We start from the raw sequence: 24,863 nt of genomic DNA, 5'->3' as shown, positions 1-24,863 counted from the left end.
ACTTTATAAATGATAGTAGGTAATTGCACCTTACTCGGACTACATGCTCAAATGCTGTGGCATTCCCATTTTCTACTTCTTGGAGTTCATTATGTGAAAAGTCTGACAATTGAAGAGTTTAAACCATCCAATTTTTTTTATTTTTCTATAAATGTCATTATTTCTTATGGCCTCTGTCATTGTGGATTATATTAAAACATATAAACGTGTATGGTTTTATGTATTTTTATTTGAAATGAACAAAGTTTGCTCTTGCTGTTCCTCTGCACGATCATCCATCATATGAGGTGTGAACATGGTGTACCAGTCCAGCTGGACCTCATCACTCCACCTCCTGTCAGTGATAGAATACAAAGGGCTCTCTAAACAGGATCTAATATAACCCCATCCATGTAAACACCGTCAATAAACGCTAATGTGCAGTTGAAGTCCTGCCACATGAAGCATTATTGTAATCATTAGTATCCCCTACTGTCTCTTTAAGAAGCAGCGATGCAGCAGACGCAGTTGCCTCATTTCATCGCCGGGCTTCATGGCTGCAGGATGGACTCTCATCAGCAGCATCATCAGCATCTCTTCCTCCTGCTGCCACCGGGGACTCTTCTTCATCCAGCAAGTGTGGCGGGAACAGAGGCTCTTCTGCGATGCACAACTTCCCCCCTGCTGACATGGTAGAGTTTCATCTATCACTGTTATTGTAGGCTGTATCTGTGTTTTGCGCGCCTGTAGCTCCCGGTATTTGTTTTCAGATTCACGGAACCGGTGTTATCCTAGTTCAGTAACCGTATGTAGGACACAGCTGGGACTAAATGTGTTAGTCAGCTGTTTGTGAAGGAAGAAGCAACCCGGGCTGCGTCTTTCCTTATGGAAAGTACCTGCTGGATGTCCTGTTTGGGGACGCCTCTGCTCTGTACTCTGCTGGAAAAAAAAAAAAACAATGATGCGACTTTTTTTTTTTTTTGTAGTTTTTTTTTCCTGCTGTAATCACCAGCACACCAGATGCAGCCTGCTTATCTAACACTGCTTCACTGTAGGCGACAGATGTGTGAAATCCTGCGATGTAATACCACAATGATTATTCAAGGACAAAGCGTCACGTCCCCGCACAGTATGACAAGATATTTACTCTGAAAGATCCCACTGAATTTGTCATTTCGACGTCTGTAGCTGCTTTAACACAGTTTCAACCTCCTCCAGTGTGCAGCTCGCCTCCACAGTAAACACCGATCCTCACACTTACGTAAGATGATTGCGTATTTCTCACCAATAACGTACTTGCCACTTGTTGCGCAGACTGAAGAGAGGGAGGTGAGATTTCCTGTCTCTGTCTCATTGTCCTAGAATTTATATATAGGACTTACTGATATTCGTTTAGACTGATTTTCATTATCAGCACAGTAGTAGAGGTCTGATGATGTGTCTGCAGCCTCCTCAGAGATTTATCCAGGAGCTGCAGGTACATTTTAGGACAGATCAGCAGGTTCCCAACAGAGCTGCAGGAAGCAAGGATATTTTAGAAGAAGGATGGGAACAATTTGTCCTTTTTAACGTTTTGCTGGGAAATAGAAGTGTGCTGGGTTGTGTAACAGAGTCACCTGGTTTTTTAGAAAATCTTTCTCTCTTGAGCAGCGCAGAGCCTCCATTGAGGTCACCGAGTTCATGTCCTCCTTTTTTTTAGCCGGATTTATTTTCTAAAGTAAAGAATCCTTTAAAAGCAGTTGATATTTTACACACATTTTCCAGTATTAAGACTTTGATTTGTTACTTTTTACATCAACAAAATATAAATAATTAAATGTTAAGGGTTGGCTATCTAAACATGTTCTGACCATTTTCTCTTTTAAAAACATGTAAAAATCTCTCCAACCTCAGTTAGACAAGATATCGTAAAAAAAAAAAAAAAATCAAAGTCCAAATTTTAAAACAATAAATATATAGGGAAATATCTGGAGGAATAATTATTAAATAAATAAAAATAAATGTTTTCTATAAAGCATTCAAAACTCCAATGTGGTTACAGTTTGGATAACAAGCTGTAAAGTACAGGGTGATTGTTTCATCATTTTATTCCAGATAGTTTCAAAAAGGCACATCTGAGGTTATTTTTGTTGAGAAAATAACACACTATAGAAATGACCAGTTAACCTCATAAATAAAAAGATGGGGTTAGGTCAACTACACTGAGGCTATATTCCTCAACTCATCCATCACAGGTTCAACTCCTGACCTCATGTCTACCTCTCTCTCTCTCTCTCTCTCTCTCTCTCTCACTCTGTCCTATCAACAAAAGGCACAGACGCCCCAAAATAATGAATAAATAAAATGATAATAGTCTAGACATAAAACTCATGGCTTTAGTAGTCCTAAAATCCTCTACAGCGCCCCCTCTAAGGAGTTACACAATGTCCCAAAAACAGTCCTAAGACTTCTTAAATTGACTCTGGGTAGGAAATGATCACATCTGACTACAGGTATCGTGTCTACCAGCCACCACATGTCACATGTCTCAGTGTCTGTCCTTTGCCCTCAGTGTATGTGACAGTTTATCATGTTTTTCTGCAGCTCTGCAGACTGAGGACACGGCTCAGAGTGGCAGCTGCACTGACTGTGAACTCACTGTGTCCCCTTTGTGTCAGCACAGAAAGGAGGCTTTATTTGCTGCTGGCCTAGACTTTTTTTATTAATTAGAGTTTGACTATTGTCACTGACTTCCAGTAAAGAAGCACATAATGAGGAGGAGCAGTGTGCAACAAATTGGTAGGGAAAACATTGCTTTAATGAAAAGTTGGGATTCATTTATTGCGTCATTTGTAATATTTTTGTTGTAGATTATTTTTGAGCAGATCTGCTGACTCCCCTCTGAAATGTTTATGTGACGGATTGTTACAGTCCAGTTGTGAGGGTTCCTAGCGACCCTCTGTAGAGACAGCAGTGGACAGGTTGGAGGTCCCTCGCACATCAATGTCTCTCACTCCGAGTCGAAAGCCCAGCTCCTCAGGTCAGCGCAGGTACTGTTGCTTCCTTCTTACCACTTCATTTTAAGCATTTATAATGCAAACTATATTTGATAAGTGTCGTCTAAACAGTGTGTTTTGTATCTCTTCCTTCAAAGGCGTTCAGTGGAGACCAATGTAGGCAGTGGGCGGTGTTCCCACAGTGACTCATCCAGCACTCACACCTACCCTGGTCGGGTTAGGACAGCAGATGGCAGTCCCACAGCCCGGACGTATCCAAGTACACCCAGGTAACATTAGCATAAAACACTCCACTTATCTCCTCCTTCATAAAACCTAATGCAATTGCAGTGAGGAGGAGGAGGAGGAGGAGGAGGTGTTCAGGCTATAACATTAAGTATGAACACGACTGAGTGTACAGTGTCAGCCATGTGATAGAGACTGTGACCTCTCCCTGGGCGTTAAAGCTGGGGCCGACTCCAGCAGCTTGTCTGCTTGTCTCATCCACTCCCACTGACTGTATAAGTTAGGATGGATAAAATTAGAAACATTTTTCAGTCTCCTGCAATCCATTTAAACAACACCACAGCATACAGCCTAGTGGTTAGCTTGTGCAGCACCATGTGCAGAGTCCTCAGGACAGACGTCCCAGGTTCTAATCTGACCTGTTTCTACTTTGTCACATTTCACTTCCTTCTCTCTCTCTCTCTCTCTGATTTCTGACTCTATCCACTGTTCTATCTCTCAGTAAAAGGCCAAACATGCACAAAATGTAATCTTTAAAAAAAAGAGTATAAATCCAGCATGTTTTTGTGTTTGTAATGAAATCGGAATCTGTCTGGTTTACATTTACTTCTTTAATACCTGCTCATACCTGTGTGTTCCTTCAGGCGTCAGGCAAAGCACACAGCGTGCAGCGACAACCATGGGATCAGGACTCCAACCCCGGAGCAGTACCTCACTCCTCTGCAGCAGAAGGAGGTGTGTATACGACATCTACGAGCCAGGCTGAGGGACAACGTGGAGAGACTGCAAACCAGGTGAGTCCTTCTAACCGTCCGGCTCTGGTTTTGGAAAGCTTTGCCAGGTTGTGCTGTAAAAGGTGAATAATGTTTCTTTATTTTACCTGAAGTGATGCTCGATGGCGGTATCCTTCAATAACAAAGTTTGATCTACGTAGGAGGAGTCCTATTTGCTTCCATGCTTTAATGATGTAATTGACTTTTCTTTTATTCCTTACCAGAGACTGTGAAATAGACGACTTGAGGACACAGCTGTACAGGATGCAGGAGGACTGGATTGAGGAGGAGTGTCACCGGGTGGAGGCCCAGTTGGCCCTTAAAGAGGCTCGCAAGGAGATCCAGCATCTTCACGAGGTGATGGAGTCAGTGCGGTCCAACGTAGGTGTCCGTGAACAAGACCCGCATGAGCCTAAGCCTTACTCAGGTTTGCACGGAGCTCGGCCGGGGGGAAGGTCTCGCTCCTGCGGGTGTTCCCCCGCCAGCACACTGAGCCGCAGCACCACCCACACCCGCATGAGCAGTGAGGCTCTGCAGTTGGAGCGCAGCCCAAATGCTCCCGAGTCCAGCCGGGTGTCTCGCCCAGCGGGACAGACACACCTGCTCCTGGAAGCGGCTCTCCTGTCTGAGCCGCTTCCACAGCAGAGTCACATCCGGGCCCCCCCTGCTGTGCCGCGCTCTGCCACTTTCGAAAGACTCTGCAGCGGGGGGACCATGTTACCAATCTCGCACTCCTGCCACTCTCTCAGCAGCAGCTGCAAGTGCAGCGGCCACTCCTACCTACCCCATCACCACCTGTTCCTGCACTTACCTCAGGAGGAGCCCCCGCAAACAGCTGCAGCCACTGCTACGCCCGTTTCTGATCCCATCCCCACTCCGAGTCCGGCGGCGGAGAGGAAACCGGAGGTGCGTTCTCAGGCCTGCAGCCCCACCATGACCTGGCTGTGTGAGGAAACTGCAGCAGAAGAAGAGCTGAGCATCATTTCTCTCCCCGCAGCAGCAGTCACCCCATCCGAAATACAGCCAGTCCCATCATCTCTACCTGCTGTGTCCCCCACCGAGCATCGCTACAGCATCGAGCCGCTTCCAGCCGACCCACCAGAGGATGACAAAAAGAAGCCAGCAGAGCCCCACACCTGTCAGCCCCACCCTGCAGCTCCAATGCCTTTACAGCAGGAAGCTACAGTACTGCAGATAGACGAGGACAATACAGGTGAAAGTGACGGCACAAATGAGGACAGCCCCCCCCCTCAGCTCTGCCACTGGAGCCGATACTTCCTCGTAGATCTACTGGCGTTGGCGATGCCAGTGGTCCCAACGATGGCTTGGCTGTGTCGGGGAACCCCGCGGGAAGTGATGCCCGTATATCACATCGGCTCCCTGCTGAGAGGGTGCTGTGCCGTGGCACTCCACTCGCTCCGCCGCCGGGGTGCAGGCAGGGGATGCAGGCCTGCCAGCATGAATGGAACCACATCAATATAAGACTCTCTGCTCCATCTGACATTAAGAACACAACTCCCAAAGTGTGCAGGCACCGCCACAACAATGCTAATTATCCTTTATTACATGTTCGCCTTTGCCATGTGTTCAATAACTCCTCTTATTAAGATTTTTGAGATTTTACTTTACTCCCTTGTGATTTTGTGGTCATGCCTTGCCTCAGAGTGAGATTAGTTGTACATTATTAAACACTTTCATTACTCAAGTAAAATTGACTGCTTCTGCCTGCAGTTTAAGTGGTTTTCTCTGTATTGGAATTTGCATGTAGCCCGCGGTTTGATCGGGTTCTCTTGCTTGAATTAAAAAGTCCCTTTTTGGATTTAGATGAGCCATCCTCTAGGCAAAGACACACTAGACACTATTTCAGGAGTGGAAATAAAAAGGGACAGTCTCAATCTCTTTTTTCATCCTCACATGTTTTTGAAGTGTGAATATAGAATGAGAGAGTCATTACCTGTATGTGGAGACAAAGATCTATAAAACCAGTAAGATTTAAAAAAAAAAAAAAAAACACCTGTACTTTTATGGCTTATTCAGAAATTGTTAATAAAGAGCAGAGTGAATGTAGGCAGCATAAATGATTTATCTTTGTCCTTCTTTTCCCTCCATGAACATACTGAATATGAAAAAAAAAAGAAGCAGAGCATGTGCATCAAATCTGGTACTCAGGTGCAGAACAAACAGATCATTGATCTTTTTGCCAATAAACTAAACATGGGAGAGTAAAACTGCACAGACTCGATGTCTTTTATCCCTCCGGGACTTTTAGAAAGAAGCCTGCAGCAGCTTTGTTCGCACTTATTTGGATGAATGCTGTTATGCTGAGATCACAAGTTATTTTCCATTCATCTCAAGAAAACACGTTTTGATATCAACAGAAAATAAGACAATTAACTTTCTAAGTCATTATTTTGAGATACTATCAATGTTTTTTTAGATACTAACTCATAATGACTTACAGGATCTTTTTATTTGTCATCACAGTGGCGGAATAGGGCTTCCATTCTGAAGGACTACACCCACCATGTGTTCAAAATAGTTAATAATTTACCCAATCCATGTACTTCTGATTGAAATAAAGAATGAATCCGTTTGTTTTCTAGTGTGCTTTAAACCCTTAATTCATAAACCTGCAGGGTTTATACATCCCACTTTCAGGGAATGTTGTCATTAAAGTGACATGCAGCTTTCCAAAAGGAAGAACAGCAGAAATTAGTGTTAAAATTACTCTTTTAATGTGTTTAGAGTAAAGAACAGACCTTTTACAACATCCACAGCTTGTTACACACAACTCCTTCAAATGAAGACAATCACAAAGCCCATAATGTGCCTACAAGTCTCTTTGGGGGAACTTACCATGCAAGATTAGAAACCTTTCCGCGAGACACCAAATCATTTCCCCACGACTCCTTTCGGCAGAAAATCAAGTTTACCCTCAAAAGTTTTGAAAGCAATCAAGTAAAATGTCAAGTTGTGAACATTTCAGCAACAGTTGTTGATTCTTATAAATTAAGAACTGATGCTTCAGTATAGACGAAGACGACTCTAAATCTGCAAAGACTGTAGGCTGTTCATGGCAATAATGTGCTTGATTCATGAATCCCTGGTTACAAACTACTCCATACTTTGAATTGAGCTCGATGACACGTATCACAAAAGGTAATTCATAGAAATATCGTTGTGTCAAACACCTTATTCAAGAGAATTCCTTACCCGCAAATCAATACAATTTGAGTGTAAAGGCCACTGAGCCACAGGAATGAGTTTGATTAAATATTTATGACACGTATTTAAAACCTGGTCCTGATGGCTGACACTTTTTGTCCATTTTAAGTCAAATAAAAAAAAAGACATCACCATAAAAAATACAAAGCAGAATATGACAAAATACATGGGATGGCCTATGACTTATTACAGAATGGAATCTAAAGCATAGCATGAAGGATAATTATTTTTAAAGCAAGTGACGTAACACAATTTGTATCTAAATGGAAAGGAGAGTGAACTAGTGAAGCTATAGACATAGGTCCTATGCGGGGATCAAGAGTGAGAATCTTCTGTTAACATTTTCCTCCATGTTCCCAAGATAGGAGTCAACCTGCGGTGACAAAGAGAAACGGTTCAGTGATAGAGGAGGAGGTGCAGGAGGGGATTACAGGATCTAAACACTGAAGCTTCTTATGCACATACTACTTCATCTCTAAACACCACTGGATAAATGACAATGTCTGAATGACTTGTTACTACAGATGTAACGATACCGCACAATATGTTTTTAAAATCATTACAATTATGGACAATTTAAATCAATTAGACAAATAATTCATTGAGATGCTACATGCATTGGTGTTTAGTTTTGTTGCCGTTTTGCATTTATTAGAGAGGACAGCTGAAGAGAGACAGGAAATGTTGGGAGGAGAGAGCGGGGGATGACATGCAGCAAAGGGCTGAGGTCGGATTCGAACCCATGGCCGCTGCAATAAGGACTATAGCCTCTGCACATGGGGCATGCGACGCCCCATGCATTGGTGTTTTAAGGATTTGGGATGATGATGATCAACAGGTTGTAATGACCCAACTTTTCAAAAAACCTCAATGAAAGGTTAAAGTAAAAATGTGTATATTTTAAAAGTAAATATACAACCTCAACAGTAAAAGACAATTGTAAGGGGTCCGATAGGTAAACTTCCTCCTTACCTGACTTCCCTCCATCCATAAACATCTCTACCCATAAAAGCAGATCTCAAAACTGGGTCACTTTAAAAATACCAAGGGTCATGACTGAATGGAGAAAAACTGGTTTTAGTGCTGCTGCACCCATTATGTGGAACAACTTTCAAATGACCGCTAAGTTGCCCTCCCTTGTATCATACCGTGTTTTTAAACAGCGAGTGCCTGAACTACTAAAGGAAAGTACTTTCAACTGCTTCAAAATGTGACTTTTAACCATAGCATAGGTTTGCAAGAATCCGTGTGTTGATGGATGTATTTTTAAACATGTTAACTGTGTTTCATAGGTTTCTTCTTGATTTATCTTTTACTGTATTGCTGCAGGGCATCCCTGGAAAAGAGACCTTGGTCTCAGTGCATTATCTCTGCTAAAAAATAGGATTCATAAGTAAAAGACTGAATTGTCAAAGATTTAAAACCAAGGTCATAATATTCATAAGTTGACTTCAGTTTAATTTATTTTTTAAATTTAGGACCCCAACAAAAAAAAACAACTAAAATCTTATTGGGAACCCGGTATCTTGAGTCGAGTGTGTGATTCACAATAATTAATGTGCATGTGTAAAATTGAATGTATACACAACGCTGTAAAAAGGCTATCACCTGCACTTTTAGATAAAAGTTATAAATAGTTTATAAAAGATAAAATCCCCATCACCCCTGGAGGTGGTGATGGGGAGAAGGATGATACAGAAACTGTTGAACATTATGGACAATAACATGCATCCCTTACACAATCTCGTGTGTGAACAAAAGAGTGTTTTTAGTGGGAGGCTACGGCAGCTAAACTGCAAAAAAGACAGATTTAAAAATACTTTTAAACCTACTGCAATTGCACTTTATAACGACTCTCCTCTAAGTAAGGACAGAAGACATTTAAACTTTAGCCTGAGCTGCGTATATATATCAAACTGTATATTTGCACACTTGACTTCTTTTTTATAATAATTCTTTATTTATCTATCATACTATGCACTGGCAGAGCTAGTATTTTGTACTGTTATCTATGAGTAACAGCTACTTATGCACATGGACCATCCATACCACTTTTTTATCCTGGCTATGTATTGTGGGCTCATGTTTTTTTTTTTTTGTGTATGGGTGGGATATGTATGTATATATGTGTTGTGTTGTGTGTTTGTATGTATGCTGGCTGCTGGAACACCTACACTTCCCTGCTGGGATGAATAAAGTACATCTTATTATAATTTAAAGGTGCCTCATTTTCACAAAACATGCTGCACACAATCATGTTGTTGGTATTAATGATAAAGTCAAGACTTCTCACCCTGAAATCTGAGTGGAATTTAAACAAAGCTGAGTGCACAAGTTTCAGACTTCCAGGCTTATCAGCTCCACGTCGAAGGTGAGGGTGGCGTTAGGTGGGATGATTCCTGGGTGTCCTTTGAGGCCATAAGCATAGTCTGGAGAACAAACCAACTTTGCCCGCTGACCTACACTCATCTGAGACAAGAGGGGGAAAAAAGACTTTTATCAGACCTCTGATTTAAATAACAGGTAGAGCACAAAGTATCTAACATTGTAAAAGGGAAAAAATGCATTATCCAGCTTTTATAATGTCCAGAATGAACATTTCAGTATACACAACAAACTGCACCTGGGCTACTCCTTCTTCCCATCCACGAATAACCTCCTGTTTCCCAATCTTAAATTTGAAGGGCTTTCCTCGGGACCTCGAAGAGTCAAACACTTTTCCATCTGCCAGTGTGCCTGATAAAAAAAAGAAAGAAAAAAGTGAAAAACATTTAATGAAAACAGCAACAACACCACCAAGCTGCCAGGAGCTAACTAGCTTAGCTCACATTAGCATCATGGGACCGGGTGAGCTAACGTTGTGTGTGTGTTACAGACAGCAGCTAAAGCACCGTTAGCTTGACACTTGACTCGTCCTTCAGCTGCCCCGAGAATGACTGACGTGTTGACGTGTGTGTGTGTTTGATTAACACGAAGTTGTCTCTGAAATAACACATGTTGTGTTCAAATAGCTCCATTCAGTAGCCTCAGTACTCACCGACATAGTGCACCACGACACACTGCCCCTTCTTTGGGAATGTCCGTCCTGCAGAAAGAGGAGATAAAATAGATGAAAGTGTGTGTGTGCAATAATGAAACGCATACAGTGTGTGAATCACAGAAGAGTTAAACGCTGTTAAAGGCAGTTTATTCGCACCATCGCCTGGAGTTAAGGTCTCAATTTCTACTCCCATTTTTTCGTTTCGGTATCCTTCCTCTCGACCACCCGACAATGCGAGCGGAAGCAGGAGTAGGCAGGAGGCAGGGGGCGGGGGGCGGCCTCCTCACGAACGGGGGGAAATAAAAAAAAAAAACCCGCACAAGCTCATAAACGTTATAAAAATAATAAAAATTAAAAAACATTGTTTTCTTATTTTTTAAACTTTTTTGAGGGGGAAAAAAAACCCGCACAAGGTCATCATAAGCATTATAAAAATAATAAAATAAAAATAAATTGTTTTCTTATTTTTAAAATTGTTTGAAGGAAAAAAAACCCGCATAAGCTCATAATAATAATAATAATAATAATAAAAATAAATTGTTTTCTTATTTTTAAAATAGTTGAGAGGGAAAAAAACCCGCACAAGCTCATCATAGCCATTATAAAAATAATACAAATTAAAAAAAAAAAAAATCTTATTTTTAAAATTGTTTTGAGGGAGAAAAAAAACCCCGCACAAGCTCATCATAAAAATAAAAATAAATTGTTTTCTTATTTAGAAAATAGTTTTGAGCGAAAAAATAATTTAACATTTTAATGTCTAATAGCCTATATTGTCATGATTTGGTCTTATTTAGTTTTGTATTTCAGTGTTTAGTGCAGGGGTGGGCAACTGGTGGCCCGGGGGCCACATGCGGCCCCCCATCAACCCTCACTGTGGCCCTCAGGTCAATTTTTACATATCAATTAATTGGAAACATGAAGAAAACATGACAAAAATCTGCCATAACATCATGAAAACCAGAAATATGTCCATAATAATATTTGATCACTGGTTTATATTGAGTTGTTCTTTTTTTTTTGTCTGTTTTTGTTTTGTTTTTCTTAATAGCTTGATTGGAGTATTTTTTTAATTGTCCGTTTAGTTTATTTTATTGGATTTTGCATTTGTTAATGGTGAAGAATGGGGGTAGGACTTGACAAGCCTAGGCTTCTTCCTATCCCTTTTCGAACGAGTCAAATGTGTATTATATTGAAATTGGCTTTTTTATTTTATACAGATTTTTATTTTTTTCCATTTGTTTATTCATTTTCATCTATTTTTTAATCGTTCGAAATAAAGAAATAAAAATAAAAAGTTAAATTTGAGACATAATTGACTGAAATCGTTTTTGTATTCTACAATTTGGCCCTCTGGCAGTGAGAATTGAATGAATGTGGCCCCTTGCTGTGACCAAAGTTGCCCATCCCTGGTTTAGTGCCTCTTTAATGTTTCATGATTTATTTTGTATTGTCCGCAGTGTTTCTGGTCTTGTGTTTCTCCCTGCTTTGATTGCCCTGATTGTCTTCACCTGTGTCGTTGGTCTCACCTGTGTCTGATTACCCCTGTGTCTATTTAGTCTCTGTGTTTCTTCCCTTCTGTGTCAGTTGTTGTATGTGTTTGTCAGTTTACCCGTGGCGCCTTGTTTTCTCCTGTTTGGATTTTGGAAGTAAGTTTTTGTTTGTCTTTTTGAAGAATAAATAGTTTTTGTTGATTCCGCAGCTGGGTCCTCCTCTTGGTTTTCTCGATCCATAACAGGATGAACTGACCCAGAAAGAAAGAAACACAGAAACTAAATAGACACAGGGGTAATCAAACACAGGCGACACTAATGACACAGGTGAAGACAATGAGGGGAAACGCACAGAGGAAGGAATGAACACAAGACAAGAAACACTGAGGACAACTACAAAATAAATACATGAAACACTGAAAACACACAGAACTCAAGAATGAAACAAAACACACTAGAACATAAAGAAAATCATGACATACAACAAAAATCTAATTTATGGAAAACCTTGACTGATGTTTGAAGGTCTAACAGATAAGTGTTTGCAGCAGAGTAACATGATTCAAGGCACTTCTTTCAGGAATAGTGAGAAATTCTGTTTATTTGATGGATTGCCCCTTGAGATGAACCATCTCGTTTTCGAGGGGGTCCAACACAAAAACAAAAACACAACAGTACAGTGTGATACAGACAGTCAAGGAAAAAATACACACATAAAGATAAAGGCTCTCAAACACCCATCCGCCCACGTATCCCTCCCGCAAAGCCACAGCACCCACACAAAGTCATCAGAGGTAGATGCACATAGTGACATATGCAATCAAGATATTAGAGGGGTAAGAAGACATTACCATTAGAAGCAGCAACATGGTTTTGTGAGAAAAGGTAGCAGTGATTTCTTGAAAATGTGTAGTGAATTTATTGTTCTGATGTTTATAGGTAGATTGTTCCAGTCAGAGGGAGCTTTGTAGTTGAATGCTCGTCTGCCGATTTCTTTATTGGTTTTGGGAACAAGAAAAAAAGGCTGCTGAGTATGTCTTAAAGAATATGTGGTGTTAAATGTTGTTTTAAATAAAAGGGAAAATTGAAGTGGATACATTTGAAATTGGAGCCAATGGTAATGTCTTCTTGCATTCAGGGGTAACCAGTTCAAAGTTTTGTACACGGAGCAGTGATGAGTTCGGTAGGGACACCTTAAAACAAATCTGCAGAGGCTATTGTAAATAACATTAAGAGGTTGAAGATGTGTTTCAAATGTGTTCTGATAAAATAGTGCAAGCAACATCATAACCATGTAGGTTACTTGTATTGGGTGGAGAAGGGGAAAATAATTAATTTATAACAAATGTTGGAGCAATATTATATGAAGCCTATATGTACAGGGCACTCGCTTGCACAAGAGTTTATTTAAAAAACAGAAACATGATTCATTTCTGGTTCATGAAGCCCCTACGAAGTTATTATGAACAACTCTTGTAGAAAGACAACACAGGAGAAAAAGTAAACAGACTTGTTTCCCTTTCAAAAAATATTATTTTACCTTTTAGCAATGTGGTGTTGTGGTATAACCTTAAAAATAGTCTTTCTATAAGTTTTTAGACATACAGCCCCATCATTGTGTGAATAATAATATGGATAGGAGCCAGATGAAGTGGTTCTGGCATCTGATTAGGATGCCTCCTTGACGCATCCCCATGTGTTCCCTGCATGTCCCACTAGGAGGAGACCCTGTGGTACTCCTAGAGCTTGCTGAAGGGAATACATGCGCTGTAAAAAAAAAAAAAAAAAAAAAAAAAAAAAACTATAGTTGCTATAACTTTAAAAAGTTAGTGTCCGGGCTTCCTTAAAATTTTAAGTTAACTGAACTTAAAAAGATAAGTTGAGATAAATTTGTGATTATTCCAAAGAAATACAAATTTCTAGTCAAATTAACTTGACATTCAAGATTCAAGATTCTTATTTGTCACATGCTCATACAGATGGGCAGTGAAATGTAAAGACTGTTCCGCAAGGTCATGCAATAACACTCAAATTACTAATACACATATATACAGTAAAATAGAATATAATGTAAAATATTTTAAAAAATATTATTTTAATATATAAAATATAGAATATAGAATAATGTAAACACTGTAAAGTGTCAGTGTGTAAAGTGTCCAGGGTGTCAAAGTGCAATGTGCAGATTGGAATGTGTGGTGTGTGTGACATCAAGTCACTTGTACTTAAATATTTAAGTTAACAAAACTTTAAATCACAATTCAGTTCCTGTGATATTATCTAGTTAAGGCAATTTTTTAAATCAAAAATTTAGAATACTTATAATAAAATTTGAATCCAACTAAAATATTGAGTTAAATTAATTAATCAATTTTAACTGAATACATATTTTTATTTTAGAAACCAACTTAAAGGGATACTCCACCCGTTGAAACATGAATCTGTATTGACATTGGGTCATATATGTAGTAGAAGTGTGAAATAAATTTTGAAGTTATCGCCGTCTTGGCCGAGAAAAGGCAGAAAGTGTCTTTTTGGCTCATGTGGATGAAAGACACCAAATCCCAGAATGCACACCGTAGGCCGCTCCCACGAAGGTCCTCTATTTCAGAATCAGAATCAGAAATACTTTATTAATCCCAGAGGGAAATTTGGTCGTCACAGTTTCTCCAAAATATACAGTATAACAGTAGAAATATAGTAATAAAAACATTTACAGACACATGAGGCCGTTTCCTCAACTGATTCTGAGATTTCTTCCAGAATTGATCTTGGAAATTCCTGGCAGAAAACAGACTCTATGTTTGTATCCACAGGCAAACAGTGAGAGCACCGACACCACCAGTCCGCCCCAGCTCGAGCCGGCCCGGGCTCCTTGTCCTCACCGCCGCCGACAGGCAGGCCTTATGTCTCGGCTGCTGAGCTGGTGGCGGCCCCGGTGGCCAGCAGCCGAAACTCAAGATATTTATATTTTTTCGCCATTATCAGCTTTCTCCATAGAGCCTGTTAGCATAGCTTCCAAGCAATATGGCGGACGTTAAGTTTCGATTCTGGAAGTGAGTTCCCACCCACTGATCTGTGATTGGTCTGTAGCTTCAGTGGTCGTAAATATGAGGAACAAGCGTTGTAGTTTCACCCCGCTAACAGCTTCCAGTGACGCAAAAATCGTAATTTTGCGTCACTGGAAGCAAATTCTTTTTCTGTATTATCTCTACAAACTCCATTTCCTTTTTCTAAAATTGGAATACAATTTCAACCGACCTGGTCCCCCTGGAGAATTGTTTTGACGACCTCGACCACTTTTTCAACCACTGTTCCAAAATACTCATCGCATCATGAGCACGTCGTCTTCACTCACCAAGAAAACTGTGAAATCCAGCCACTCTCCAGATTACAAAAGAGCACGTTCAGACTCACTGCCCAGCACAGGTACATCTCCATCCACATCCCCGAAACCCCCTCACTACACCGAGGTGAGAATAATACTCCTCTCAATCGAAAATAGAGCTCGTCATTTTTAAGTTAATATGAATCACTTTTCAAAGTTGGAAAACTTTCAATTAGTTGAGGTGACATATTGAGTCAAAACAACATTTTCATAGACTTGAAGTTAAACTAACTTAGAATTGTATGTTATCATGACTTTTATGTTTTTACAGTGTGTGCCCTGGGAAAGCCTCAGAATCCCCCAGGAGGGGCGGGAAAGTGTTGATGGGGAGAGGAATGTCTGGGTCAACTTAGCCACTTAGCCTGCTGCCGCCGCGACCTGGCCCCCGGATAAGCAGAAGGCAATGGATGGATGTTCAGCATGAACCTGCAATAACTGATTATTTTGTCCTCTTAGGGGTAACAAAAGCAAAACACAGCATTAAGATACCATCACAGTTTAATATGATAAGGTTTTTGCAAAGAGTTACCTATTTACACATCAACAGTTATGGAGTCAAGTTGTTGTCCATAAATAAAATCTAACAATGACACATTGTTGATTCAGAGGTACATGGTCTGTTATTATCTCTCTACCTCACAGTGGCAATTAACTCTTCAAGGTGGGATATGTATGCCCCTGTTACGTCATGTCTGCAATGTGGAAGGCACGGAGGCGTGAAATAGGGTGAAATCTTTCTGCCTCTGATCCGGCATTGGAGGTAGTAACAGATAGGAAAATAGGGTGAAGTTGGTGGCGATGTGTAACGTCAGAGACGACGGGGAACACCAGTATGCCTGAGTGTTTGTGTTTTTGAAGCTCCTTCTATACGGGGCCTTTACTGAATCGCAATGTTTAAAACTGTTACAGCTCCTCCTTCATTTCTTGTAAAACAATGTCTTGTCAATTCTACACTTCAGTTTTGAGTGATTAAAAACAAATAAGACAAATTGGAGCTGTAGAAGTGCTGGTAAGTAAACTTTGTTCCCTTTGGACTCATTAGGCCGAGCTGTTTCCTTTCCTGAGTCCTGAGGCTGAAACAGCAGCTTGCTGCAGGCTCATATTTAACTTACTGACATGAGAGCTCCCAGCAATAAAAAAAAAAAAAAAAGAAGACATCTCCCAAAATGTCAAACCATCGCTCTTAGGCGTCTTGACTAAACCCACGACACTTTGGATTTCTTTTTTGACCAGCTGGAGGAAGACCCAGAACCTCTCTGGGAGGAATTTCGCACCAATTTTCCCTCCTCTGAGTGCCGGTGCAGGCTGAGTCTCTGCTTATGACATCGAGGATTTTCATTTGACTGGACAACAGCTTTAGGCCTGCTGAACTCTCCAGAGGGGCTCTTTGATGCATGTGAACGGACAGACGACCTGACTGAGCTTTTCCTATCATGACTGAAGTCACACTGTGAGGTATTTGACGGCTGCTGCAGGATTGCCGGCTGCTCTGCGTTTTCCCTTGAGCCCGACGATGAGGATGTAGCTTCTGGCCTGGATGAAGAAAGAACATTAAAATGACAAATCAATCAAATTTACTACAGCTGATGTGCGGTAACCGGTTACATTTGGTGCCATGTCAGATAGTATGTAGGTATTATTTTATGACACGTGCGTTACAAAGAGTTACAGAGAGAGATCTTTATACTGGAACAGTGTATGCAGATCAGACAAATCTCAAAAACGTCTTGTTAAAAAGACTTTCTGTACATCGACAGCTATTTATATTGAACTCTTATGAACTGCTTTGAGTGCTCAGTGTTTTCCTCAAAACCTTATTTACATTTTGGAAAATATGCTTTCACTTTCTTGGCAAACTTTGAACAGAGCCAGACCAGCTCTTCTGCGTTCCTCTGCTCTTTCTGCTGAGCTTAGCTAACAGGCCCCCTGGCTGCCGCTTTATTTAGACTACAGAGATGAAGGATTGATTCAATCTGCTCATCTAAATTTTGGCAAGCAAATGAAAAAGTGAGGTTTCCAACGTACCAAGCTGTTCAATTTAATTTCTTTGCAGAATTGTAGATCAACAGGTGTGCTAACGAACACAAAAACAGAATCATTTCAAGCTTTAAAATAGTTAATGACCCGGCTGTGACTGTGATCCCATTCTGACTGTAACTGTTTACATGACAACAACATCATGTCATGTTTTTTTTGTTTGATATGTTAGGGTGTTAACAGCTTCTTATTTACGTATCCAACAGTTATTGAGCAACATTTTCATCCCCCAGAGCTTAGTTTCTGAACCACTGATGAACTCGCTTTGAGCTCTCCATCAAGTTCTCTGGGAAAGATACTCTTAGCTGCCTAATGATCCATTATCTTTACCAGTTGTTCCCTATCTACAGTTTATCTGTCTGTTGTTTGTGGCTTGGCAGCGTAGAGGTTTTTCTGAGCTCTCTGCTATGAGAGCAGAAAGTAAAACCAACCAGTACATTTGTTGGTTGTATCTTAATGAATACACTGACATAAAAAAGCTAGAGGAGATGGACTGAAAGTTTTTTAGTTTAATCCCGCGTTTAAGGTTTAAGGCGCTTCAAGTTTTTATTTTGTAATTCATTTTATACACTATTATTTTAAAAGGGAGGTTCCCAGTTGGGAGGTTTAGTCACCACTTACTGAACTGTGCTCAGCTGATCCTGGGGCTGCAAACATTGCCTCTCCTGGATTGGGTAGTACCAGAAGATGACCATCCCCATCAGCAGAAGTGCGATGGGAACAGGTGAGAACAGCACTATCAGAGCGGTCACCACTCCGTCGCCGTGGTTACACGAGCCTGCTTTGTAGCCCACAAACCTGCCGACACGGGAGAAAACAAAACCTCAAGCAGACCCTCAAATGGGCTTCAAATGATCGTAAAGTGAGACTGATCGACTCACTGTAATGCCAGCGTGGAGATTCCAACAGCCAGGCCTCCTGCCAGCTTACTGCAGAAGGCATAACAGGAGAAAAACAGAGGCTCCAGGTCTCTGCAGGAGGGATTATTGGCTGCAAAGTCATCCACTACATCAGGGAGCATAGACCTGAGGCAGATACAGAACAAGCAGACTTATCCAGTATCAAAAAAAACTCATGTCATTGCAGGTGAAGAAAACGGATTGGTCAACAAAATAGATGATTCCTAGAACGTCGTGGCCAGGGTCAGGTAAAGGCAAACTGAATGATTCATGTGCACCGCAGTGAGTCCTGAGACTGATTAGATCTGACAGGGGCCTTCGAGAGGACAGAGGGCTGCGTGTCCTAGCAGAGACCCGACTCACCAGGGTAGCAAGAATAAAGTCGCCACGCTGAATCCCATCAAAACGCACATGATCATAAAAACTGGCAGGTTACTGGGAACACAGGCGATTATAATCACAGCTGGGATGAAGAGCTGGGAAAGACAAAATGAGGCAGTGAGAGGGAGACAGAAGGTGTGGGAACTACTTGAATCATTCGAGGTACCGTACACAGATTTCCTACCGACAGTCCGATGAAAACTGTTTTCTTTTTTCCTATTGTCAGGAGAACCATCTGCCAATGAGGAACTGCTATGGAGGCAGAACCCTGTGGAAATATTGAGACTGTTTCATTTAAAATTCAAAATGCATCCTGAAAAATTCATAAGAAGACTGTTGCACGGAGGCTGAGATCATCCCTGCATGTGCTTTCACGCAATTTTCTCTACACGACTTTAACTGCCTTCTAAAGGAATAGCTTGTTTTATCCTGTTTGGAGGTAAGTTTATTGTGTCACAAACGTCACATGCATCACAATGAAGGAACAAAAAATGAGTGTCAGTACATTTGTTCACACCTGATTTCAGTTTTAAGGTTCATTTCTTGACTGACTGCCACGATTCACGACTGAAGAGTTATTGAGGTACAGTCTGTTGTATTGTTGATCAATAAAAGTTACCACTTAATCCGACATTTTCAGCTTTTGTCAGTTGATACTGATGTCAAAAAATGTCATGTGTGCATGTTGGCATGATGAAGTGATACACATCTGATGAACATCATAATATTATCTTGTGACTTTGGAGTAACGGGGTAACAATGATTTCAAGCAGAGCTGTTTTCAGCACCCTTACTTATCATATAAATTTTTAAACATCTTTACGAGCACAGTGTGTTTATTTCGGTAGTTGTATCTCACCAGTAGAACCAGTAGGAGGTGCTGGAAATTGGCCCCTAGCCCAGCTGCATGACTGCAAAAAAGCGCAAAATTACCCAAGGACATCTGAGAGTTGGGACAGAAAGTAAAAATATGTTGTTTTTTTTTATAACCATAAAGTACATGCAAGCAGAAAAGGCAGAATAACTAATAAAAAAATAGAAAACCTTGTTGCAGAAATGAAAAAAAAAAGTCCATATGAATCATGTTTGTTACCAAGGAGACTTAAATATATTTGCCTTTGCTTTTTGGTGAATGTTACACAAACAAGATGACAAAATATGCATTTCAGAAGCCAAGTCATAAAGGCTAAACATATAAAAAAATGTACAAATAATTAAAAAAATTAAGAGTTAAATGTTTAAACCCAAATCAAGCATGTCAGTGTAACACATTTAGTCTGACAAGGAGACACATTCTCATACTTTAATGTTGTCAGTAATATCCATAAAGTGGGCTAAGGCTGTGTACAGCTTTAATCTCTCTGTGCTGAGCGGAGTTAAAGAAGAGTCAACGCAGCAGCTCTGATCTCAACTGTACCTGAAAGGCAAGTACACAGAACACAAAGCCGAGCACCAGGCGTTGGTAAGGAATGTGACGTGTCAGCATCTTCAGAGAGGTCAGATATGAGGGTCGTGCTTTGTCATCAGAGCAGGGAGGCGCTGGAAATAACAGATATCAGAAGAAGAGAAGTGATGAAATGAAACTCCAAGAAGCTTATAGATCAACATCTTCATACAGTTTGAACACTGACAGTTGGCCACGTTTGCTTTACTCGCCTCTCTGCTCCTTCACCCCCAAGAAGAGAACCAGGCTGCCCAGGAAAAACAGAGCACCTGTGACCAGCGCTGAGGTCAGGAAAGCCTTTTCCTGGTGCCAAAGTACACACATTACATTTAAAGACAATTCAACCAAAAAACAACTTTCTACAAAATCCCTTTTCAATGCATCCAGTCGAGATCTTGTAAAAGCGACTGGAAATGAATCCTTATAACTGGAAAATGGAGTACATGAAATGTATGGATGCATGTCCACCTAGGGCTTCTGTAGTTCTAGTGGGAAGGGCAGTGATAAAGGTAACAGCAGATTGTTGTCATTTCTTTGGCAGTCTTGCCTATGAATAAGTGTTCTGCCATAACTGTCATGATTTGGTCTTATTTAGTGTTGTATTTTAGTGTTTCTTTATGTTCTAGTGCGTTTTGTTCTTGAGTTCTGTGTGTCTTCAGTGTTTCATGATTTAGTTTTGTAGTTGTCCTCAGTGTTTTCTTGTATTGTATTCCTGCCTCTGTGTGTTTTCCCTCCATGTTGTTTGCCCTGATTGTCCTCGCCTGTGTCTTGTTAGTCTCACCTGTGTCTGATTACCCCATGTCTATTTAGTCCCTGTGCTTCGTCCCCCTCTGTGTAAGTTCATTGTCGTTTGTCGGTGTCGTTTGTCTCTTTACTCGTTGGCTCCTTGTTCTCTCCTGATTGGATTTTTGAAGTGAGTTGTTGTTTGCCTTTTTTGTTTAATTAAATATTTTTATTGGTTCTGCATCTGGGTCCTCCTCTTGGTTGTCTCGATCCGTAACAATAACGGAGATGAGGGAGTGAGTAAGTTCTAGAGTTTATGCACCTACATCATCAGATCAGTGGTGGATTTCAACATAACGCTGACACTAATCTAGAAATGAAGTGTCGCTATCTTTGGCAAACACTATAAAGAGAGAGAGACACAAGAAGACAAGTTCTTTAAGATAGTTATTAGTGATGGTTTAATCTAATAAAATCAAAAGTCAAATGAGAGAATCACAGCTCTTTTGTATTCATTAAAGAAAGCCTAGCCTCAGACTTTAACCCTTCTCCACTGTTATTGTGTGCTCTGGTTATTTCCCCACATTCCTAATACATATAAAACTATCCCTTAAGCCTACAATAATCCTCCTTGATAGAGTTAAAATTGACTTTTTATGGTTTGTTTTTGCAAATTCCACTAAATCAAAACTAGTCGTTGTGCACGATAACATGTTCACATGAACACACAACAATGCCTTTGTTGAGTTAAGAACAGTAAATTACAGGGTAACGAGATCTCCCTGGGACAGCACAGAGCCAAAGCAATGCTACAAGGCTGCTGAAGAAATTTGAGTTTTGACTCAGCTAGAGCGACCGGTATTGTTTTTTTTTTTTTAAGAATAGAAGTACAGCTTTTACCGTTTCCCTGAGAGATGCAGTTTGTGGTGGAGATGTGCTTTGTGGTGTTTCATGAGCCTGGTCCAGATGTTCACAGGCCTCCTGTTTTTCTGTGTTGTACACAGCAATAACCTGACCCTGAATTATAGAAGCCAGCAGCATCGCCAGCATCTCCACACTCATTCCTGCCACAGAAGAAGAAGAAGAAGGGGACGATGACTTTTTACAGTCTGTTTAGGCCTAAGTGAGGAGTAAGGATGTGTTGGTCTTACTGTAGGCCGTGGCAGAGTCTCTGTCTCTGTGATCTCCCCCCAGGAACATGTTGAGAGAGAGGAAGGGGACGTTGTAGCACTGTTAATGGATGACAGAGGAGAACGAGACGCCAAGTGGCAGTCACGTAAATGGTGTGAAAGTCTGTAACCATGGCGACAAACCCTGGAGCAAAATGACAGATCCAACAGGGACATGAGAATAGTATGAAACACTGTCACAATGGTTACAAGAGGAAGAGGACGTTAACAATGTCTGAGGGGGAAAACAAGATGAGGAACAAAAAAATATGTAAAGATCAGAATGAAGAGTGGTGAAGGAGATACCCAAAACCTTTATTTAAATAAAAGTACCAACATAACAATGTCAACACAGCACAAGTTAAACTCTATAAACATGCTTTTAAGTGCATTGTTTACCAGCTAAATGTTCCTAAAGCATCATCATGCAAACTCTATTTGATGCTTTTAAAATGTTAAAGGTGATTATGCAGTTAAATCTAATGCTTCCCAACATTGGGTTGGTTCATAAGTTCATAACTTAAATCTGAGGGCCCTTAGATTCAGTAGTTTCCAGTTTTGAGCTTTTTCTACGTTTTGTTAACAAATAACATCTCATCATATGGTGGCCCTGAGGCTCAAACCAAAACTTTAAAAAAAAAAACTCAACAACATTTCAGGAACTGTGACTTGTCATGAAATGTTCCTGTGGTTTGACCCTCAGGGCCACCGTAGTATTTTTGTGCCACAAAGAGCTCCTGTTATGTAATCATCTCGGGAGTTAAGAGGGGAAATCATTCTTTGGTTGAACTGTTAACAACCAAAGACATTCAATGTGATGAGGGTCTGCAAAGCTGCTTTTTTTTTTAATGTATTCTGTATTTCTAAGTATATCATGTTTTTGAAATGCAAAATCTATATTTTAAAGGTCGCTTGAATCTACAGATACAATTAAAGGAGCTTTACGTGAATATTCCCCTCTGGAGGTAAAAGCCTCTAATTGTACTGAAGCACCCTACTTGAAGTAATGTCCTTTTCCACCAGTACAAGAAGTCCCTTTAAGTGCCACTTACACTCATGAGGGTCTCAAACAGGCAGGTTGCTGTGATGAACCAGAGTGCTGTGAGAGCCTGAGACATGGAGCCTTGTGGAACAAACCACATCAGCAGATACAAAAAGACAGCAAACGGAGTGGAAAGAACCAGCCTGTCAGAAAAAAAACAAAAACATCATCAGCCCAGTTCAACACAGCGCTTCAAGGACGAGCAGCCTCTAAACTCAAGATGAACAACCGACCAACCAACCAACCAGGGAGTGAGCTTGCCGATGGGGGTCCACTGACTGCGGCTCACCAGGTATCCCACCAGAGGGTCCGTCACAGCGTCCCAGGCCCGACTCACAAACAAAATGATAGAAACATAGTAGGCCTCCATCTGTGAAATGCTGAGGGGGTTTATTCTTAAATTGACAACATTTTTATTTTTCTGTATGTGGGGATGACTTTAACTCTTACCTGCACAACATCAAGGAGAAATATCTGCATGGATACACCTATAGCCACTGTGGTAACCTGATATGGGACCCCGCCCGCAGCATAACACAACTTCCTGGCCAGAGGAATTCCCCCCGACCCCTGTGAAGAGCAGACAGTAAGAGGACCGTCAGGGCAGAATGTATGCTCACTCCTGACTTCTGATTGGTCTGTAAGTAATAATAAGAGGATGTGACCTTTGTTTTGCTGGGATAAAGAAACTATCCCCTCATACTAAGATAAAACTTGTTTTCTCCAGATAATGAAATAGTTGACCTGTGATTTGGAAAAATGTGAAAATACAGGGTTGATTAAATAAGCAACTGTGTCGTGTGAGAACGTTAAAAGAAAATTGATGAATCCATGAAGGAGAAATAACAAAAGTCATAATGAACAATGTTGGAGAAGTGGATAAAAACGATTTCCTCCCAGATATCTTATCTATAGATAATTATTACAGCAGCTGGTGGAGTTAAAGAGTGTGTCTGTTTTTTTTTATTCCTATGCAGTTTATATATTTTTAAGTATTTTATACTGGTCTATGTGCTTTTTCTGTGTTTCATTTCTTTTTTAAATTCAGTGGAAAGCTCTTTTTAAAAATGTGCTACTGCATATTGATAACAGCTCCTGTGACAAACTTTTGGTTTGTGTCGATTTTGGCCAAAGCAGTTCACCTTCTCTTTTTACTGATGTTGTCCAGCACACGTGTAAGGAGTGTCTTATCGTATCCTGCTCTCTTCTAAGAGTCCACCATATCACTATTTCTGACACCTACCCTGCAGCACTGCTCGTCGCTGATATATATATAAAGGCATCTGAATGGATTTCAGTCTCTTTCATAACCAGCTTAAATCTCCTCACAGGAGCTTTAAGTTTGGGGATTGGATTAAAATCCATGATCAGATAAAGATATGTCACAGTGAACTGAATGCATAGAATAGAAACCAGCTTGTATTTCCAGTTCTCTTCATCCTCACTGCAGGTTCACACTTATTGAATACACTGTGGCAAAGTGTTACAGAAGAGGCTTACTTCTCATGGTGCCGTCTTGATTGAGGAGTATGGTTGTTGCTGTCGTTTTTGTTTACAGATTTTTTTCACTTTTTTGTGTGTAATCCAATCAAACAAACTATCTCTCCAAACCTCTTACTTTAAAGGATGAATTCAAAACATATATTCGAGAGAGAAACATGAAACCATTAATGTTATTCAGACTTCTAAAAGTTCCTTTACTGCACTAATGAAAATCTTCTGATTTTAATATAAGTACGTTTACTACTATACAAGTTGTTTAAAAACTTACCCTCTGTGATGAGACGCTGTCTGTGTTCTGTTTTAACAACCGACTCTTTAATGTCCGAACTTCATCTTTAAAATTCTTTAGACGATTCATTGTTTGAAGTGAGACAAAAAAAATACTGCCGACTGCAGACCGAGAGCTTCAGTCTTCAACCGTCTGAAACGTTTCACGACAGCTCTCTCGACACAGATACTCTTGTGTTAAGGTGATGCTTGTGCCACGCTGGAATCTGGTCGAACCACTCCTTACTGTGTGAGAGTGAAGAGTCTAATCCACGCTAA

The 24,863-nt window shown here is 40.6% G+C and overlaps 3 protein-coding genes across 4 annotated transcripts; 1 reads left to right on the top strand and 2 right to left on the bottom strand.

The window, feature by feature from the left end:
* The first annotated feature begins 500 nt into the window (after positions 1 to 500).
* Positions 501 to 6,201, top strand: LOC132989930 (syntaphilin). The gene is made up of 5 exons (XM_061057874.1): positions 501 to 671; positions 2,890 to 3,008; positions 3,113 to 3,244; positions 3,845 to 3,994; positions 4,198 to 6,201. The coding sequence occupies exons 2-5, from the start codon at positions 2,962 to 2,964 to the stop codon at positions 5,453 to 5,455; spliced, it is 1,587 nt and encodes a 528-aa protein (XP_060913857.1). The 5' UTR covers positions 501 to 671; positions 2,890 to 2,961; the 3' UTR covers positions 5,456 to 6,201.
* A 484-nt stretch (positions 6,202 to 6,685) lies between these two features.
* On the bottom strand, positions 6,686 to 10,511 carry LOC132989857 (peptidyl-prolyl cis-trans isomerase FKBP1A-like). Its single transcript, XM_061057761.1, has 5 exons — positions 10,395 to 10,511; positions 10,236 to 10,283; positions 9,822 to 9,934; positions 9,492 to 9,667; positions 6,686 to 7,571 (listed from the first exon to the last, which is right to left on the bottom strand). Exons 1-4 carry the CDS (start codon positions 10,429 to 10,431, stop codon positions 9,536 to 9,538), a joined length of 330 nt encoding a protein of 109 aa, XP_060913744.1. The 5' UTR covers positions 10,432 to 10,511; the 3' UTR covers positions 6,686 to 7,571; positions 9,492 to 9,535.
* A 5,088-nt stretch (positions 10,512 to 15,599) lies between these two features.
* mfsd2al2 (major facilitator superfamily domain containing 2a-like 2) lies at positions 15,600 to 24,737 on the bottom strand. 2 transcript variants are annotated; one of them, XM_061057771.1, is made up of 15 exons: positions 24,586 to 24,721; positions 23,480 to 23,558; positions 23,265 to 23,384; positions 23,060 to 23,184; positions 22,825 to 22,957; positions 21,755 to 21,833; positions 21,504 to 21,667; positions 20,093 to 20,183; positions 19,854 to 19,975; positions 19,296 to 19,379; positions 18,621 to 18,704; positions 18,419 to 18,531; positions 18,038 to 18,181; positions 17,778 to 17,954; positions 15,600 to 16,652 (listed from the first exon to the last, which is right to left on the bottom strand). In XM_061057771.1, the coding sequence occupies exons 3-15, from the start codon at positions 23,292 to 23,294 to the stop codon at positions 16,316 to 16,318; spliced, it is 1,683 nt and encodes a 560-aa protein (XP_060913754.1). In that variant the 5' UTR covers positions 23,295 to 23,384; positions 23,480 to 23,558; positions 24,586 to 24,721; the 3' UTR covers positions 15,600 to 16,315. The 2 variants fall into 2 exon arrangements, with proteins under 2 accessions (XP_060913754.1, XP_060913753.1); XM_061057770.1 differs by lacking the exon at positions 23,480 to 23,558 and having other exon boundaries at positions 24,586 to 24,737.
* Between the last annotated feature and the right edge of the window lie 126 nt (positions 24,738 to 24,863).

The sequence above is a fragment of the Labrus mixtus genome, chromosome 15 (assembly GCF_963584025.1).
Source record: "Labrus mixtus chromosome 15, fLabMix1.1, whole genome shotgun sequence".
In the NCBI taxonomy this organism is placed as follows: Eukaryota; Metazoa; Chordata; class Actinopteri; order Labriformes; family Labridae; genus Labrus; species Labrus mixtus.
Note: the sequence above shows the minus strand (reverse complement) of the source record. Positions and strands in the feature narration are given on the sequence as shown.